We start from the raw sequence: 19,239 nt of genomic DNA on the forward strand, positions 1-19,239 counted from the left end.
TGTGTGCAGGGGGGAGTACCTATATATATACATGTGTATATACATATATTTAAAATGTTTAATAGAAAAAATTCACTTTATGAATATGTTCTGAGAAAGGCATCATTAGGCAATTTCATCATTGTGCAGACATCATAGAGTGTACTTACACAAACCTAGATGGTGTAGCCTACTACACACCTAGGCTGTATGGTACAGCCCATTACTCCTAGCCTACAAACCTGTACAGTATGTGACTGTACTTTATACTGTAGGTACTATAACACAAGGGTAAGTATTTGTATATCTGAACATAATGAAACATAGAAAAGGTACAGTAAAAATATGGTGTAAAAGATTAAAAAATTGTATACTCATATAGAACACTTAACCATGAATGGAGCTTGCAAGACCGGAAGTTGCTCTGTGTGAGTCCGTGAGTGAGCGGTGAGTGAGTGTGAAGGCCTGTATGCTATTGCAGATTTTATAAACACTGTATACTTAGGCTACACTAAATTTAAAAAAAATATTTTTCTTTCTTCAATAATAAATTAACTTTAGCTCACTATAATTTTTATACTTTATAAACTTTTTAATTTTTTAACTTTTTGACTTTTTTGGATTAACACTTAGCTTAAAACAAACACATTGTACAGCCGTACAAAGATATTTTCTTTCTTTATATTCTTACTCTATAAGCTTTTTTCTATTTTTAATATTTTATGTTTTAAACTTTTTTGTTAAAAACTAAGACACACACACACACACACACACACACGCACACCCCTTAGTCTAGGCCTAGCCAGGGTCAGGGCTGTCCCCATCACTGTCTTCCACATCCACAGCTTGTCCCACTGGAATATCCTCAGGGGCAATAACAGTGTGGAGCTGTCATCCCCTAGGATAACATGCCTTCTTTCGAAATACCTCCTGAAGGACCTGCCTGAGGCTGTTGTATAGTAAACTTTTTTTTATATATAGAAATAAATATAATAATGAAATAAAATAATGATAAAAAGTAGAGTATAGTAAATACATAAACCAGTAACATTGTGGTTTATTATCATTGTCAAATATGTACTGTACGTAATTACATGTGCTATACTTTTATATGACCAGCAGCGCAGTAGATTGTCTACACCAGCATCGCCACAAACATGTGAGTGATACCCTGCACTATGACATTGTGACAGCTACAATGTCACTAGGTGATAGGAATTTATCAGCTTCATTATAATCGTACAGGACCACTGTTGTACATGTGGTCCATTGCTGACTGAAACATCATTATGCAGTGTATGACTGTATTATACATCTTGCAGGTTATCCTTAAAATGTAATCTATTTACAGATTGAACAGTCTGGAAGTTTAAGGAGTGGAATTACAAGGCAGTTGAGTCTCTCAACGAATTAAATTCTCACTTCTGCATGTACAGGTTAAAACTGCACTGAAGAATAAACAAAACTTTGACTCTCTTCCCATGACATCCAGTTTATCCATAATGATTACAGAAACTGGGTTTGTTAGGGTAACTACCACTTCTGAAAAGGACACCTCAAAGAGGGGTTAGTCACTGAACTGCATGCAGTTTTCAATACTGGTTCTACACAGCTGGCAGTGAAATGGAGTGAAGCCATTCAGGGAAGACGTACACAGGCACAGGCACCTCTGCCTACGAGCTCCCTGGGGTTACGGAACAGAGGCTGCTCTGGAAACCTCCTCTCCAGGCTTCCAGTGCCACCTGGGAAGGGATCCATGGGTGCTACGCAAGGTTCCATCAGCTGTTTGACTTTTATGAGACCAATCGATAATTAGGAAGTGGAGAAGGAAAAGTATTATAAAGCTATCAAATGTTTGTTTTCTTCAAATGGCCCACTGTAAATCTTCATTCAGACAACTAATTTACTGAAGGCTTATTTCACCCAGAATATCACATGCCCTCTGTGATGGGGCAGGGTCCCTGCATTGTTTCCGAGGCTGCATGCCCTGAGCACAAGTGCTGAGAGCCACTGGAGGGGTTCTGTGGTTGACTGCATTTAGGGAACACAGCACACGCTATCCTCCCAAATCCCCCCCAGAGAGTCACAGTGTGCCACAAGATTTTACAGGCTCCGAGAAGTGCTGTAGTAAAGATTTTAAATTTCCACCAGAGAGCATGTTTTTCACAATGCATCGTTATTAATGTCCTGTTAGAGTAGTGTTCTTAGAATATCAGTTTGGGATATGCTTAAAAGTAGCAATCCTTTGTGGCCTGGATTTTGGTGTGATTTCTTTTCCCTATAAAGATGACCTTACTAATGTAGTGGGCCAACTATGATGCCGCTTCATCCAGCCATACACACACACACACACATACACCCCCACCCCGAGAAGCTTCTGCACCTGAAATACATATAATCTTCCCATGATGAGTGGGAATTAGCAGTCCCACCAAAGCCCATTATCCCAAATTATGAAACATTTCAACTAAAGGGATTTGAAAGCTCTAACAGGCCCTAACATGTTAAAACCTTAATTAACTGGAACCCAACCAACCATTATCTTTTTTCCTAATATTCTTTGTTTTATGAGAAAGGCCTCATTAACAAGAGAAGTTATTTAGTCCAAATAGCAATTTCCAATGTAGAGTATACGTAAAGCCCAATCTCCTACCCAATCTAAGCAACATTCTTAGTGTTCAATGAGAATTTAAGATAAGCCTTTAGCACTGCAGATCCTAACACATCAAAGAGAGTTTGACTTACAGAGGGACAAAAATGAATATGAATTTATTTTAGAAAGACTTTTAGGAAAAGATGAAACAGAACAGACTTTTTAAAACTAGAAAATAAGATCATTTCCTGAGCAATCTGGTTTATACAAATTTTTACTACCCATGCTTAGAAGTATATAAGCAGGTAGTAAACAATTTATTAAAAGGTAACTAATTAAGCATCAATCAATCTAATAACTCAACTCATCCAGACAACTCATAGATAGATTCACTAAATGGGAAGATGCCCCAACCTGTATGCAAATAATCAGCCTCTATAATCAGAACCTTAACAGGAAGTTAAAAAAGTGAATTTCAAATTTATATACGTCTTAGCACTATTCAATATGGAATCCTTATGAATAACTGTAGATATCCATGTGTGAAAAGAAAAGGTCATTTCAAATCTAGCCATTTGGAACACTACAATGTCAGGTATCTGAAGGCAGGGACGTGGTCAGTGGCATTCACTGTCCATTTATCACGTAGAACAGCTACTGGACACATACCTGGGACTTAACAACTACTTGCTGTGTTACGGAATGAAATCAAAGATCTGAAATCAATGAAACCATAAAGCTGAAAGTGAAAAGGCACATTCAAACAGTAATGAACATACTCATCGGAAATTTCAATATTGAGCTTCTGTTTGGTTTGGCTGAGAGTCGTGCGATAGAGCTTGGTGGCCATTTCAATCAGATGGTCACTGCTGAAGAGAAAGTCTCCTTTACTGGCTGCTTCTGAGCCCTAAAAGGACAAACCAAGAGGTAGACTATCATAATTAAAGACACCTTGGGAGGTAAACGCTCACAGGCTTGGCCAAGAATGTATTTACAGTCTCTCTAAAACTTCAGACACTGGAGTCCATTCTCCCAAAGTAAACAATAATGACAAGAGCAGTCTTTCTTCCAACTTGCTCAGAGCACCTCATAACGTCTCCTAACCCCTTGTTATCCAAAGCTGGTCGATGGACCAGAAGCACCACCTGCGTCGCCTGGGAGCTTGTTAGAAAAGCAGACTCTCAGGCCCTACAGCAGCCCCACCGAGTGTGAATCCCTGACAAGATCCCCGGGTGATGTGTTCATACACTCAGGTTCAGAGAGTGCTGACCTCACCTGCGACTCATTCTGGAGGAGATGGCTGAAAAACTCCTCAGTGGTTTGGTTAAAAAAATAAAAAATAGGCCGGGCGCGGTGGCTCACGCCTGTAATCCTAGCACTCTGGGAGGCCGAGGCGGGTGGATTGCTCGAGGTCAGGAGTTCGAGACCAGCCTGAGCAAGAGTGAGACCCCGTCTCTACTAAAAATAGAAAGAAATTATATGGACAACTAAAATATATATATACAAAAAAATGAGCCGGGCATGGTGGCACATGCCTGTAGTCCCAGCTACTCGGGAGGCTGAGGCAGGAGGATCGCTTAAGCCCAGGAGTTTGAGGTTGCTGTGAGCTAGACTGATGCCACGGCACTCACTCTAGCCCGGGCAACAGAGTGAGACTCTGTCTCAAAAAAAAAAAAAAATAAATAAAAAAAATAAAAAAAAAATAAAAAATAAAAAAAATAACAACAACACTTCCACCAAATATCCTAGGGCAGAGGCTCTAAACCTTAGCTACACAAGGGAGTCACTTGGAGGAGTCTGCAAAAAATCTGACGCTTCTGCCCCATTCTGAGAAATTCTGATTTAACTGTACTAGAAACATGGCCTGGGCATCAGCATTTTTAACATTCCCAAGCTGTTAAAATGTGTAATTTTAACACACTGAGGTTGAGAATTACTGTTCTAGGATTTGATATGCCCCCTTTAAGGTAAGATCCACAGTGGGGAAAACAGACTGAGGTAAGTTTTTAAGATTTTTCTAAGTTTAGAGTCAGCCAGAGAGTGGCACTATTAGCTAGACACATATGCCTAAATATGATTAATATTTCCTAACACTTGTTTATTCAGTGACTAAGTGTTATGTGACAGGCAGTGTCCATACAGTATCTTACTTAATCCTATGACAATGCTATGAAGTAGGTACTATTATTATCCCCATTTTACAGATATGCACACAAAAGTTAAATGACTTAAATGACTTGGCCAATGTCATTATAAAGTTAGTGAGACCAATTCCAGAGCCTACACTTAACCACTTCATTCAAGTCAGGAGGTCCTGGTTAAGCTAAAGGCAACAAACATCAAAAAAATCTTTAGGTCAAAATTAGTCTTCCTCGTTAGTATAGTGGTGAGTATCCCCGCCTGTCAAAATTATTAGGCTATTATTTTATTATGGTTGTATCCTTTAATACAAACCCCCAAATTAAAGATGAACAAGAAGACATTTACTAAGTTGACACAAACAAGAAACGACAGGAGAAAACATAATTTAAAACATCTTAATATTTTTATGTGTTAGTCTCAAAAAGCCAAGTGAACAAGTCAACAAAAGTGATTACATTTATTCAACTATTGAAAAACCAAGCCTGAGATCTCACATAGGGGCGAATATAGCCAAAATTTGTAAATCAGCGAGGAGGTTATATAGACTTCAGGCAATAGGATTAGTCAGATGTGGAAATTTTTAAACCAATGCCCAAGAGGTTGGACAAATGCAGAAATCTTTCAGTCAAGTCACTAGTTGAAACTTTACCTCTTTGAGGTGCACAGCGAAGAAGCCATCATTTTGTGAGCTCATTGACACCTTGGTCACATCCACCAAGGGAACCTCAGACTTGATTTGTCCAGACTTTTGATCAGCAAGAAGGAGATTATTATTTGTTAAGAGGAAAATCCGGGATGTACTCTAAAACAAAGCAAAGAAGGATGTAAAACAATGATCAAAAATATCCAAAAATGATCCATGAATTTAAAGCATTATTTATTTGCAGAAATGTATATTTTATTCTAATATCTTTCAACAAGCACACCTATGTTAACCAAGAACACACTAAAAAAACATAGATAATATATTTTAATTTATAAAAATTTCAGAAAACATGCAAAATCCTACCTAAGCTTAAAGGTAAGGGGAAATAGCACCCCCCTCACAGTTATCTCTACCAAGAACATGAAATGCAAATTTTAACATTTAGAAAACTAAGGATTACTGTCCCAACCAACAAACACTTCTTAACAGTCTTCAGGGTTAGCATTTTTACCTTCCCATTAGCACGGTTAATTTTGTTCACAACTTCAGCAATGATGATCTTTTCTTCAATGGCATCTTTGAGTTTCTTATACTTGGGGTTCTTGTTGATTTCCAGGTAAGCCCCTTGGAATGGCTGCCCAACACTAAAGGAAAAAATTCCTGCACGTTAGAAACCATTTCAAACGGAAGTACTACTGGGAAAGGGAAACAGGTCAGCCGATTCTAAGGAGTAGCTGATAACTTCATAAAAAGTTATTTCAATTTATTTTACATATTACATTTTTACCTATTCTAAATATAAGTTAGAAAAGAAACTATAAACCTATTTTAAATATATTATTGATGTGATCATGGCATTTGGTAGGTAGGACTTTGATAACGATCTTATCACATGGAACAATCAGAACAGAAATCACTCACAAGAACAAAAGCTAAGACTCAAATGCATAGCCTCATATGAAAGAAAAGGCAATTTCTTCTAATCTCTTAATATAAAGCTAACAGCTGCCCACAAAGGATTTACTAACGCCTTCAAACAATATGTGGCAATGAAAAAAAGAGCTGAAATCATTACCATCACCTGCTCCAAAGAAAAATTTCATTTTCTTGCAGAGAATAAAAAAATCAGTAGGCTTTCTGGGAAAGAATGGATCCAGGGCAATCACTTTAGAAAAAAACTAGAGAGCGTTTACTGTTACCATGTAATCCTGGTTCTAAATAGTCAATACAGCTGGTCCCCAACCTACCATGGTTCAACTTATGATTTTCAACTTTACAATGGTGTCCGTATAACCCCAATGTTTTTAACTTTCTGTATTCCATAAACTACATGAGCTATTCAATACTTTATTGTGTTGGATGATTTTGCCCAACTGTAGACTAATGTAAGTGTTCTGAGCATGTTTAAGGTAGGCAGGGTAGGTTAGGTGTATTAAATGCATTTTCAATTTATGATATTTTCAACTTCGATGAATTTACCAGGGTATAACCCCATCAGAAGTCAAGGATCATCTGTATACCAGAAGGGAATCAAGCCTCTCCTCCTAGGATATGTCTCTAAAGGGACAGAAATAACTGCAGCCAACATTCAGAATCAGAGCAGGTTTTTTTTCCCCAACAAATTCTCTCCAAGAGGCCTAACTGTGCCCTTATCATTAAGATGCTGATTTCCCTAAATACTCATGGGGGGACTCTCTTAGGAGAGCATTAAAGACACCAAGAAAAAACTGCTGCTTCAAGCGATCTACAAGCTTTATTTTGAGCTACAAAGATCTGGCAATTTGCAAATATGACTTTAAATGCTTGTGTTGTGGGTGGAGGATTAGGGAAGAAAAATCCACGTAGGTGGTCAATGTTTCACAGCTCCCAGGATGTAAAAGGCCGACTGACTCCCATAAGAGCTGCCACTTTCCAGAGTGGTGGGAGGGTAAATTATTCCACCTCCCTCGCTGCTGTGGGGTGAGTGTGGACACCATCCCTGAAAACTGATAAAACTACCCAAAAAGGACTTGGCCTGAAGTTAACTTTTAAAAATTCATATTCAAATGTATTTTAAATAATAAAAAATGCTAACAGCCTTTTAATTTGTTTCTTCAAAAATGTATTTTCCAGCCTGCAGTTTCTGAAGAGTCACGTGCAGGGAATGTTCATTAAGAAGGCTACTCTCTAATTTTAAAATGTATAAAGAAAAAGTTCAATAAAATTAGTTGCTGAAGCAAGCATATAGACAATTTTCCTGTTCGAATGTGTTTTATGTAATAGGCACTTTGGACAACTTTAGACTTAGCTACTGTGTTTGCCTTAAGGGAATAAAGCAGCCAAATCAGCCAACCCAGGAAACTGTGCAATTTAAAGTACTTAAACCCAATGAGTCTGGCAACTTATGTTCACTTAAACCTTTAAAAGGGAGCTCTTTCAAATGTGCGTGGAGATACAGAGAATATAAATATAACATATGTAATAAATGTGAATATACTTAGCATATAATACATTGTTGTTTCTAGGCCATTCTTTGGGAGAAGCTAAAAGTTGTTATAGATTTGGCTTGAAATTGTACAATCTACTTTTTATAATAAAATAAAAAATAAATAAATTAAAAAAATAAAAATTTATAAATATTGAATGAAAAGGGATAGAAATTCTGCAGGGACACGATGAATGTAGGAGATGTAAGAATACTCAGATAAGTAGTCTTTACCAAGGACTTCACTTGTTAAACTTGTGACTGGTGTTCCTTCTTGTTCTGAGTACGTGGTGTTCACAGTAAAGGAACTGAACTTGCTGCACAGGCCCCTGAAGCCATGTCCAGTGAGTCAGCAGACCAAAGGGCACCACGGACCAGGGCTTAAGCACACTCAAAGGTACTCCACTGGCTCACTCTTTCATTGACCTTACAAATGAACTTCTCACCTGGCTTGTTAAGGCAGGGAGACTAGAATGGCAATTAGAGTATACCACCCACAAAAATTTGGCTGGTCTTCGAAAACTATGAAAAACTAACAGGAATTTACAATGCAAATTTATCTTAATAGCCTACACAATTTTTATTTTAAATGACTTCTATTTATTTAATAAAGTATTCAAGCTAATGTCAATGAAGTAAAACCAACAATGGCAACTTCATTTCATTAAAGTATGCTAAGGAAGCCACTGCTCGAATGTGTTACATGTATTCATATCCAGCTAATTATATTATAAAAAGACTCACAAAATCACTCATTTAAGACTGAAATCAAACTCTACCAGAAGAGACCTATAAATATATTCGAGAAACTTTTAAATTACTGACTTTGAGGGGTAAAGCAAAGACATAATACCTGGATGGGTATAAAGCCTTCTTGTCTTTGAAGAGTTCACTGGCTTCTAGTTTCTCTTCATAAATAAGTTTCTGCTGGTCTGTGAATTGGTCCCTGTATTTTTTACACTGTGTGATATAAGAAGAACAAAACAAAGCATTACTTATATAAATAAATCATTACTCATTGTTAAATATACTAAGCCAATTTAACAGCAACAAGGATAAGACTGAAGGTGTACAAAATATTCACTTAAAAGGCCAAAAACTTTTTGCCTTTGTTGGTTTTAAAAAGTTCATCTTGGAAAATGTCATGAAGACTATTATTTGTATGCAGAATTTGGGATGCTTCTTACCAGGGCCTAGCTGGCCTGGGCCCTGCAAGGAGGACTACTATTTCCTCCTACTGTGATGTCCGTCCCTGCAGATCACCTAGTCCTGAGGCTGTCGCTCTTCTAGAGAGACTCATAGTAAAAATCACTGTGCACCACAACCCAGTGCACACGTTTCCACACACACATACAGACAATTTACATAAAAGCTTCTCAAAACAATACCTATCCTCTCTACATGTCGTGCGTGCTGCTGTTTTCTATTCTATTTCCTTTATAAACGCTGGCAGTGATCTACTAAATTGATTTCATGACTCACAAATATGCTATGACCTATAGTTTGAAAACCACCGCTCCCAATCCGCCCCCCCCCCCCACACTACCATTTTGCAATGTGGACATGGAATCTTAGAAATCCCACCTCGCTGTGATTCTGAGGCTGCAATGAGAGGAGACAGGGATGGCCAGAGGAGCTGGGCCAGGTTTTTTATTAATAGATAAGCGTTCCAAGACATTCAGTTACAGGTGGGGCCGAGCACCACCGAAATAACTGCAGGAAGAAATGTTAGGCAGCACAGACCCCAGCATCAGCAGCTCCCCAGCTTTATTTCTGGAAATAGTTTCTGTGTCAGATTCAAAAGGGGAGACAAACAATGGAGAGGCTGGTGAATCTGGCCAGACTGGCTCATGGTTACGGGACAAAACCCAGAATCCAGTTCCATATGTTGTGCTGGTATCACTCATCGTACTAATTAGCGATAACGTCACTCCACACATACGTGGTTCGGATACACAAAGAACAAGCCCACACTCCTGGGCAGGAAAGAGCTTCCTGGAAGATGTACCCACTGATCATTCATTTAGTAAATACCAGCCCTTCCATCTAATGGTTTTATTACATCTGATAACCATATATATTTAGCATTTCACATATCAACTGACTAAGTTATTGAAATACAGTCACCATCTCTACAAATGCCCCATGCTGGGCAGTGTTCTCCTGTAAAATAAAGAGATCTAAAATAAAACCAGCATAAAACAGATTGTCAGCTTCCCTTTACTTCAGGTAGAAGAAGTTTTAATGTCTTTTAGGGACTTTAAAGGCCTTTTTCCCAGTCCATCAAAGTGTGTGAGTGTTCACATGTATATCTGATGAGTATATGTTCAATAAATCTGATAAAGTAAATAATTGGTAGAATTTCTTTATGTCACTTGAAGGTGTTCCTATCGTATTCCTTCTGATAAAGACAGGAACAAACAAACAAAAACTGAACTAGGTGAAAGCCACGGGAACCGGAATGGACAGGCAAAGCGGGCGTGCGCTTTGCTTTCCAACCAGGCGGAGAGGCAGCCGCGCGGCTGACGCAGGACTCTCACAGAAAGTCACACATGGTGTGTGGCTCAAAATTACCAAAGTTCTCAAGTAATTCTCTTCAAGGCAAAGCAAGAATGTGTTCAAAATTTGATTTTACATAAGAGTTCTCAAACACTCAAAATATATGATAAGAAGTCTCTGGAAAAAAAATATGACTTTTTTTTTTTACCCTCCACAAGTGGAAAATCCTTTTTAGCTCCTTGTGAGTAGAATCTAAGAACAGATAAGGTCTTGATGGCCAATTCTTGTCTATTGGAGATAACGAAGGCATCTTATTTTTCATTTCTAAGAAGTATTTTTGCACCTGTATTGGGTTTGACAGAAAATACAAGAAAATGAGGAAAATATACCAGAAAAGACATTGCTTTACATATACTATGATCAATCTTTAGTGGAATTTATCAGGTTTTACTCCATAAAATTTTCTTTCTTTCTTTTCTTTTTTCCTGTAGCAACAGGGTCTGGCTATGTTGCCCAGGCTGGTCTTTAACTCCTGAACTCAAGTGATCCTCCTGCCTTGGCCTCCCACAATACTAGGATTACAGGCATGAGCCACTATGCCAGGCCAAGTCCATAAAACTTTGTAACTCATCTAGGAAGTCTCTATTCCACTCTTTCATACTGGTTGGGGAAATATGAGCTCCACCAAATGGTTAAAAGAAGAACACTAACACTCATATTAACACTAATACTAATACCAGCTAATACTATAGAGCTGTATTGTCCAAAAGGTAGCCACAAGTCACATGGCCTATTTATATTTAAATTTTAAGTAAATACAATTAAATAAAATAAAAAATCCAGTCACATTGGTTACATTTCAAGTACTCAATAACCACATGAGCTAGTGACTGCTCTATTGTTATGGGACATTTTTATCACTGCAGAAAGTTCTATCGGACAGGGTTGCTCGAGAGTACTTAATGTGCGCCAGGCAGTGAAAGAGCTTTGTATCATCACTCCATTTTAATCCTCACACCAATCAGCTCTATGAGGTTAGTGCTATTATTATTTCCATTTTACAGATGAAAAACAAGGCTCACAGAAGTAACTTGCTCAAGTCACAAATCTATAAGCAGCAGTGCAGGCTGGCTGCAGAGTTTGCAGTCTGTTCACCATCACACATACTTCTCTGGAAGACAGAGAACTCCAAATCCATGCTGGCAGAGTTGCACAGCCTTTCTTTCTTTCACCCTCTATGCACTAACTTGGTTGCCAGCCTTGCCCTGCTGCTGCTCATGGCTGCAAGTTTAATAGGGCAAGACCCTGGCTTACTTGGGTTCACTTTCCCCAAAGTTCTCTCTCTGTCAAACAAGGAAAACGTTTTATTAATCATGTACAGGCCAATAACAACTCTTTCTGACACAATTTTACCTGAATTTGCTGGGAGAGGATAAAAAAAGATTACTAACTCTCAGCATCACGGTTATGATTTAATCATTATCCAAAAATGTCACTTTTGTCAATTAAAGAAAGACACATTTTATTGAGGTGATGCTATTAAGTACTTTAATAATGCTAATTAATCATATACAGAAAGTGTTCACTTACAATTCTCTGAAGTGTAAACTCATAGATTTTCTTTCCGGCATTGGCTCTGAAGAATTTCCTGTACTCCCTACGTACCTTTAGAAAGAAGAGGCAGATTATAGTGGTTAACATGTGGCTGGCGCGTGTCCATAACGATACATCTCTCTCAAAAATGACAATGAAAATGTGTAGGACAAGTAAATTTACAAGTGTTCTCTCCAGATTTAATAATATAATGGAAGCACATTCACACAGTGGCTCTTAAGTCAGAGAGAAAGAAATTGAGAAACGTAAAGTGAGAACACCATAATGAATTGATGTTTTAAATCCTCTTAGTGGTTTTCGAAGAACTTGATGATTTGACTAGAAACATTTTAAAGGCACAGCTGCAAACTCATCACAAATTAAAATACATTTCAGAAAATACTATCTAAGGTAATTTTCCCTTCAGATTGCTTTTTAAAAGCAAAAAAAAAAAAAAGTCCGAAGAACTGTACTGCGGTTTCCAAAAGCCTTTCATATGAAGACAGGACGTTAGCATCACACATTGAGAACTGAATGTGGCTATGAATAAGAATTTTAAAAGAAGCTTTTAAACTACCATTATCTTCCATTTGATTGCATTAATTTTTCTCTCTTAACTCTACTCCCACCAAACTTTATACTTAATGCTATCACGGAACTTAAAACATCATATATAGTTTTACTTCGCATACTTTTTCCTTGCTACGCTGTCATATTTACTTCATATACTGATAATGTTTAATCAACAACAGTAATTAAATGAAGTATTTGCTGAATAAAAGATACAGTAACATTCTGAAATCGAAGGAAAAATATTTTAAACATTTATCACCATCCCACTATAAATGGGAAAGTCAGAATTTAGCAAAATATTAGCCTATTTGAATAATTCAGACATTATATATCTTTTCCTTTTTTTATCTTCAGTTTTCTGGGTTTAACTGCATATGCTCAAAATATTTCTACATTAGGGGTTGAAAGGTAACAACCTATTACTCAAATTCCGTTTGTAGATAAATGTTTTATATGTATATTTTTAAGCTAAGAACTTAATAGTCGGGTTCTGACTGCTCCACTGACCAGCTCTTCTCTCCCTCCCTTGGGCCTCCCTATTCCCTGAGACACAACAGCATTAAAATTAGGCCAGTTAATAACCCTATAATGATCTCTTAGCGTTCAAGTGAAAAGAAGAGTTGCATGTCTTTCACTTTAAATCAAAAGCTAGAAATGATTAAGCTTCATGTGGAAGGCATGACAAAAGCCGGATAGGCCAAATGCTAGGCCTCTTGCGTCAAACAGTTAGCCAAGTTGGAATGCAAAGGAAACCGTTCTTGAAGGAAACTCAAAGTGCTACTCCAGTGAACACGTGAATGATAAGAAAGTGAAACAGCCTTATTGCTGATATGGAGAAAGTTTGAGTGGTCTGGACAGAAGATCAAACCACCTACAATATTCCCTTATGCCAAGGCCTAACCCAGAGTAAGGCCCTAATTCTCTTCAATTCTATTAACGCTGAGAGAGGTGAGGAAGCTGCAGAAGAAAAGTTTAAAGCTAGCACAGGTTGGTTCGTGAGGTTTAAGAAAAGAAGCCGTCCCTATAACATAAAATTGCAAGGTAAAGCAGCAAGTAATGTAGAGGCTACAGCAAGTTATTTAGAAGCTCTAGCTAAGATCACTGATGAAGGTAGGTACATTAAACAACAGATTTTCAATGTAGATGAAACAGCCTTTTATCGGAAGACGATTCCCTCTTGGACTTTAATAGCTAAAGAGGAGAAGCCAATGCCTAGCTTCAAAGCTTCAAAGGACAGGCTGACTCCACTGCTAGAGGCTAATGCCACTGATACCTTTAAGTTGAAGCCAATGCTCGTTTACCATTCTGAAAATCCTAAGGCCTTTAAGAATTATGCTAAGTCTACTCTGCCTGGGCCTCTATAAATGGAACAACAAAGCCTGGATGACAGCACATCTGTTTACAGCATGATTTACTGACTATTTTTAGCCTACTGTTAAGACCTACTGCTCAGAAAAAAAGATTTTTTTCAAAATGTTACTGCTCATTGACAATGCAACCTAGTCACCCAACAGCTCTGACAGAGATGTACAAGAAGCTTAACAATTGTTTTCAGGCCTGCAACATCTATTTTGCAGCCCATGGATCAAGGAGTAATTTTGACTTTGAAGTCTTATTATTTAAGAAATACGTGTTGTAAGGCTATAGGTGCCACAGACAGTGATTTCTCTGATGGATCTAGGCAAAGTAAATTGAAAACTTTCTGGAAAGGATTCACCATTCTAGATGCCCTTAAGAACCTAAGTGATTCATGGAAGGAGGTCGAACTGGCAACATATGAATAGGAGTTTGGAAGAGGTTGATTCCAACCCTCAGGGATGACTTTGAGGGGCTCAAGACTTCAGTGGGGAAAGTAACCACAGATGTGGTAGAAACAGCAAGAGAACTAGAATTAGAAGTGGAGCCTAAAGATGTGCCTGAATTGCTGCAATCTCATGATAAAACTTGAATGGATCAGAAGCTGCTTCTTAGGGATGAGGAAAGTGGTTTCTACTCCTGGTGAAGATGTTATGAACACCGTTGAAATAACAACAAAGGATTCAGAATATTCCATAAACTTAGTTGATAATGCAGGAACAGAGTTTGAGAGGATTGACTTTAATTTTGAAAAAAGTTCTACTGTGGGTAAAATGCTGTCAAACAGCATCACACACTACAGAGAAATCTTTAGTGACAGGAAAAGTCAATCAATGTGGCAAACCTCATTGTCTTATTTTAAGAAATCGCCACAGCCACCTCAACTTTCAGCATCCACCACCCTGATCAGTCAGCAGAAATCAACATAGAGGCAAGACCCTCCACCAGCAAAAAGATTACAACTCACTGAAGGTTCAGATGATCACTAGCATATTTTTTAGCAATAAAGTATTTTTTCATTAAGGTATATACATTGGCTTTTTAGATATAAACCTACTGCACACTTAATAGACTATAGTATAGCATAAACATAACTTTCATACGCACTGGGAAACCAAAAAATTTCTGTGACTCACTTTATTGCAATATTTGCTTTACCGCAGTGGTCTGGAACTGAACCTGCAATACCTCTGACGTATGCCTGTATTCATATGCTGGTTACAGTTTATCATTTCTCTTCTAGCCACAAAGTTGTTAGATTCACAAACACTTTGAATCTCAAACTTATAAAGTTAGAAAGGACAAGAAGAAAAATGTTACCTGTTAATTGGCTCCTGAAATTATAATAGCATAATAGTAGACAAGTTAAAGTGCAGTTACATGAGACCATGTCCTTAAAAGTAAACTCAAAGTCCTAACCGTATTTAGTCGAGCCTCAGTATAACTGAGCTCATAGCTACGTGTTTTTTGATACACCACAGGGCAGGTCGTTTCTTCCGAATACAACTATATACAGTAAGAGCCCAGCCCAGTGACAATATGCTGACATATATAATGGTGCCCTTCTTGGGCACCAGGAGTTCTAAAGGGTCCGTTGCACTTTGTAATCATTTCTGCAAAAAAAAAAAATCAAATCATTTCAAAGGGCAAAACTATCACTCATAATAACATAATTCTCATAATTCTCTTTTGGGAAAAACAAGTATAAAACTATTGTATTTTTGGACTTCAAATGAGTTGAATCTTATTTCATAACAATAATAATGGCAACATATTCAAATAATGCTGTTTTCTTGGAAACTGGGGAAAAAAGTTATGTCTAGAGGAAGCCCTATTAACTTCTGCTAAAATAACATTTACCTACAAACTAAATTTGCTTTGTAGGTTGCTAGTGCACATCCCTAATGTAAAGACATTTTGAAATCATATGCAGTTAAACCCAGAAAACTGTAGATAAACATATTACTGATGGAAATCATTATAGAGAGTAAAAATCCTTACTTGATGTTGTTTTTTTCCTTTCTTTCATGAAAATCAGAATGCAAATTAGAAGATGTGAATAAAATGGGAAAATGTTTACTTTTGTTTGGCTTTTAAAAAAACAGTTATAGAATTTGTTAAGAATTCTTCAGATAGAACATTTGTTAAAATTCATATTTAAGTTACTTCTTAATTATTTCAAATATTACTTGATGAATATTCAGTATAATCAAAAAGGATAATTTACTAGAAGTTTATAGGCTCAACTTGCAGGAAAAAATGCAGATTGTTCAAAGCAGAATTCAGGGATATTTCTAATAGTTGTTCAGATTCAGAATCAATGATTTCTCACATAATATTCAAATATTTAGAATTTTTAGAATGTCATAGGATTAAAAATAAAAATAATAATGAGGAATAGTGTCAAAAAGGGACCTAATTATCCCCAAAAGGCAATAGAGATGGCTCCTTATGATGATTAGTTATTGAATATTTCAGGAAGATCAAATCTTTATATTGTCTGAAGATTTTTCAGAGCTCAGAGTCTTATTCTAAAGGTTTCCAGAGCTCAGAGTCATATTTACTTATATGTACTACTGCTCACATAAGTGTATCCTACTAGTAAACACCACTTTGAAATATGCCCTGTCTTAATCACAAGGCATTTGAATTTAAAGTTCTCTTTAACCTGAATGATCCACTGATCTCTGACTACGGTCTCATTCATTATAATCCATAAGTTTACTGATGCAAACTCCTTTGGTTTTTACGCTGAACAATTAGAATCATGTTGCTTTGAAGAAAGCACCATTCCAGCCAGCCATCATTGGAGCAGAATAGGCAGATACAGGAAAACAAAAGCCTGGCATCACCAGGCTGGCCACTGTGGGTGTAGGTCGGCTTCTAGCTCAACTATTGTCACTCTGTCTCACGGATTAGGAAAAAAAACAACTGTACACTCAAAAAGATAACATAAAATAAAACTTGGACAACATCATATTGTTATTACTTTACACCTATTATTTAAAGAAACAGAAATCACAATAACATCAGAAAAAATATTAGTGCACAGGTTTCTTCTCAAAAAGAAACAAAATTAGGCAAGGTGACATTCTACATGTGCAGACCATCAGCAAGCATAATCAATAGTTTTCTCGGGGTTAGTAGGTGCTAGGCTTTATGGATTTCACCCTGGACAGAAAGAAGTGGTTGAGGAAGTACCTTCAGTCCAAGCCAGTAAGCCCAAATGACAGCAACTGCATGCTTACGCCTAGCCTCCTCCTTCAAGCGTTTCAATTCCCTTCGAGCCTAGAACGTTTTAGATAGTAAATAAAAGAGACAGCCCAATGCAGACAGCACACCAAACAGAAGAGCCAATTTACGAATAAGGATTCCAGAATGACAGAGGAACAGTGCATAATCATTTATACCCGAGAACAGTGTCAGCTGGTGCAGCGCTTGTATTTTCAGTGCATTGAGGTTCTGTTCCAGAGAAGGGCAATCTGTGCGGTGTACCCAGGGTAACCACCTCCTGCCCCTTTGCTTCCATTCTTGTCCTTTCTTCTCTCCTGTTCTCTCTCCCTCTTTGCTCCCTTCTCCACACCCTCTCCCTCCCTCCCTATCAGACTTGGAACTCTGAGGGGCAGGACTAATGATTCCACTAGACCTCCCTTCGCTGACAGCACATGGGGCTTAAGAAGCTATGCACTCCTGTCTGAGTTCATTCATTTGGACGGATGAAAAGCCAACTGTTGTGAACAACCATTTAGAACACTGGAAGCAATAAGGTTGTTTTTCTGAAGTGCAAACAAAACCCAAAACTAACAAAACTCAAAAATTCTTTCCAGTTAAAAAATGGGAAGTAACCATGTATAAAAATCCCAATTTTACCTAAGGCCCCAAACAGGGAAATAATATACTGAGGATTGAAGCAAGACAAAAAGTAAAACACAACTTTCAGGTTTAAAAAATTACTCTCAGGGAAAAATTAATCTTAGGCATGCTATTTTAAAAGACAGAAATAGGCATTCATTTTTCAATATATTATAGTGCTACGAGTGGGAAATGAGCTCACTGAATGGAGAAATCCCAGCAATAACTGTCTCAGAGTCCTTGTGCCTCTGGGAGGACTTTCCCCTCGGTTGACTAAAGGAACTAGTTTGTGCTTCGCCGACTTTCAGGGAAAACATAAATGAACAACTTTGGTCAATTTTTGGCAAATTAAGCTCTTTATGCAGGCAAATATTGACTTTTCTCGTTTTTTCTCATAACATAGGCTTACAATGTTGACAAGGTACACTTAAAAACACAGGACTCTGTTGATATTTGTGTTTCTAACTGGAATACACATTTTTAGCAAAGATGACCTTTGATTTTCTAAGTAACGAAAACATCTAAAAATCTCGTCCCTTGGGGTATGTGAAATGTTCACAGAGCCCACGGCTATGCCTGGGGATTAGTGAGAGTATTTCAGGAGGCCTTTGTTTCTGAAAACAAACAGCTGATGCTGAAATTCCTGCAATTCTTCAGTGGCAATTATAGCTAGCTTTGCATGAACATGGTTTTCTGTTAAATCACAGATGATAATTCTTTGCACATGTAATATTTTGCTTGTAATAATCAATAGCTGCCATGGTGAGGCAAAAAAACAATTTCATTAATGGATTAGTTTTTTTAAGGCATGTGTTAAAGGTATTTGCATTGTCAAAATATTGCAGAGAACTGATTCAAGCCCACATCTTAATATTCCCAACATGCCCTCTCCCCAGTATCCCTAAATAACTGCTAGCATATATGGGGTGGGGGAGAAACTAAACATGCATGTTACTTAAGAATTTTTAAAAAAAGAGCAACTATACTAGTGCCTGATTAGTAAGCAATTAGTTTTTTTGGCCTACAGATGCCTAAGCTTCCTAGGCACACTACTGATACTAACATCTCCAGGTTTATTCAATCTGGCTGCTAGGACATGCACCAGTGTGAGCCACTATTCATGTAGTCATTCACCCCCTGATATGCTAGAGATAAAGATGGATTACGGCAGAATTCCAAGACGGAGTGTTGGGATGTGTGCATCAAGTACCTTAGATCCAAGCCAGTAAGCCCAAATAACTGCAATAGCATGTTTATTCCTAGCCTCCTCCTTCAGCCGTCTCAGTTCCCTTCGCGCCTGTGATGCATGTGAAAAGGAGTTACAGAAAAGTTTAAGGCAGGAAAGGTTACTGCTGGTTCCCAATGGAGCAAGAAAAAGAAAGACACCGGTCACCACCAAATGGTAAATGCAAAAGTGTGTGCCACCACCCCACACCAAAACGTTGGAAAGAGCAGGAGGCAGATGCGTGCTCAGTAGCTTAAGCCAGTGAAACGTTTTCTGCCCCCGAAGCCGAGGCTCCGTGGTTGTACGCGATGTCACTC

General features: G+C 37.8%; 1 protein-coding gene across 4 annotated transcripts in view; it reads right to left on the reverse strand.

Moving 5' to 3' along the window:
- Positions 1-19,239, reverse strand: part of MYO1B (myosin IB) — a 175,532-nt gene that overhangs the window by 4,598 nt on the left and 151,695 nt on the right. For 2 of the 4 annotated variants that reach the window (XM_069490627.1, XM_069490383.1), the window contains exons 23-30: positions 18,908-18,994; positions 17,047-17,133; positions 11,914-11,988; positions 10,532-10,666; positions 8,678-8,784; positions 5,872-6,004; positions 5,364-5,516; positions 3,352-3,479 (exon numbers count right to left, since the gene is read on the reverse strand). In XM_069490627.1, the coding sequence (XP_069346728.1) occupies positions 3,352-3,479; positions 5,364-5,516; positions 5,872-6,004; positions 8,678-8,784; positions 10,532-10,666; positions 11,914-11,988; positions 17,047-17,133; positions 18,908-18,994 (905 nt within the window). The remainder of the gene's footprint in view (positions 1-3,351; positions 3,480-5,363; positions 5,517-5,871; positions 6,005-8,677; positions 8,785-10,531; positions 10,667-11,913; positions 11,989-17,046; positions 17,134-18,907; positions 18,995-19,239) is intronic. The other 2 variants (XM_069490463.1, XM_069490538.1) reach the window with 2 other exon arrangements.

The sequence above is a fragment of the Eulemur rufifrons genome, chromosome 1 (assembly GCF_041146395.1).
Source record: "Eulemur rufifrons isolate Redbay chromosome 1, OSU_ERuf_1, whole genome shotgun sequence".
Lineage (NCBI taxonomy): Eukaryota > Metazoa > Chordata > Mammalia > Primates > Lemuridae > Eulemur > Eulemur rufifrons.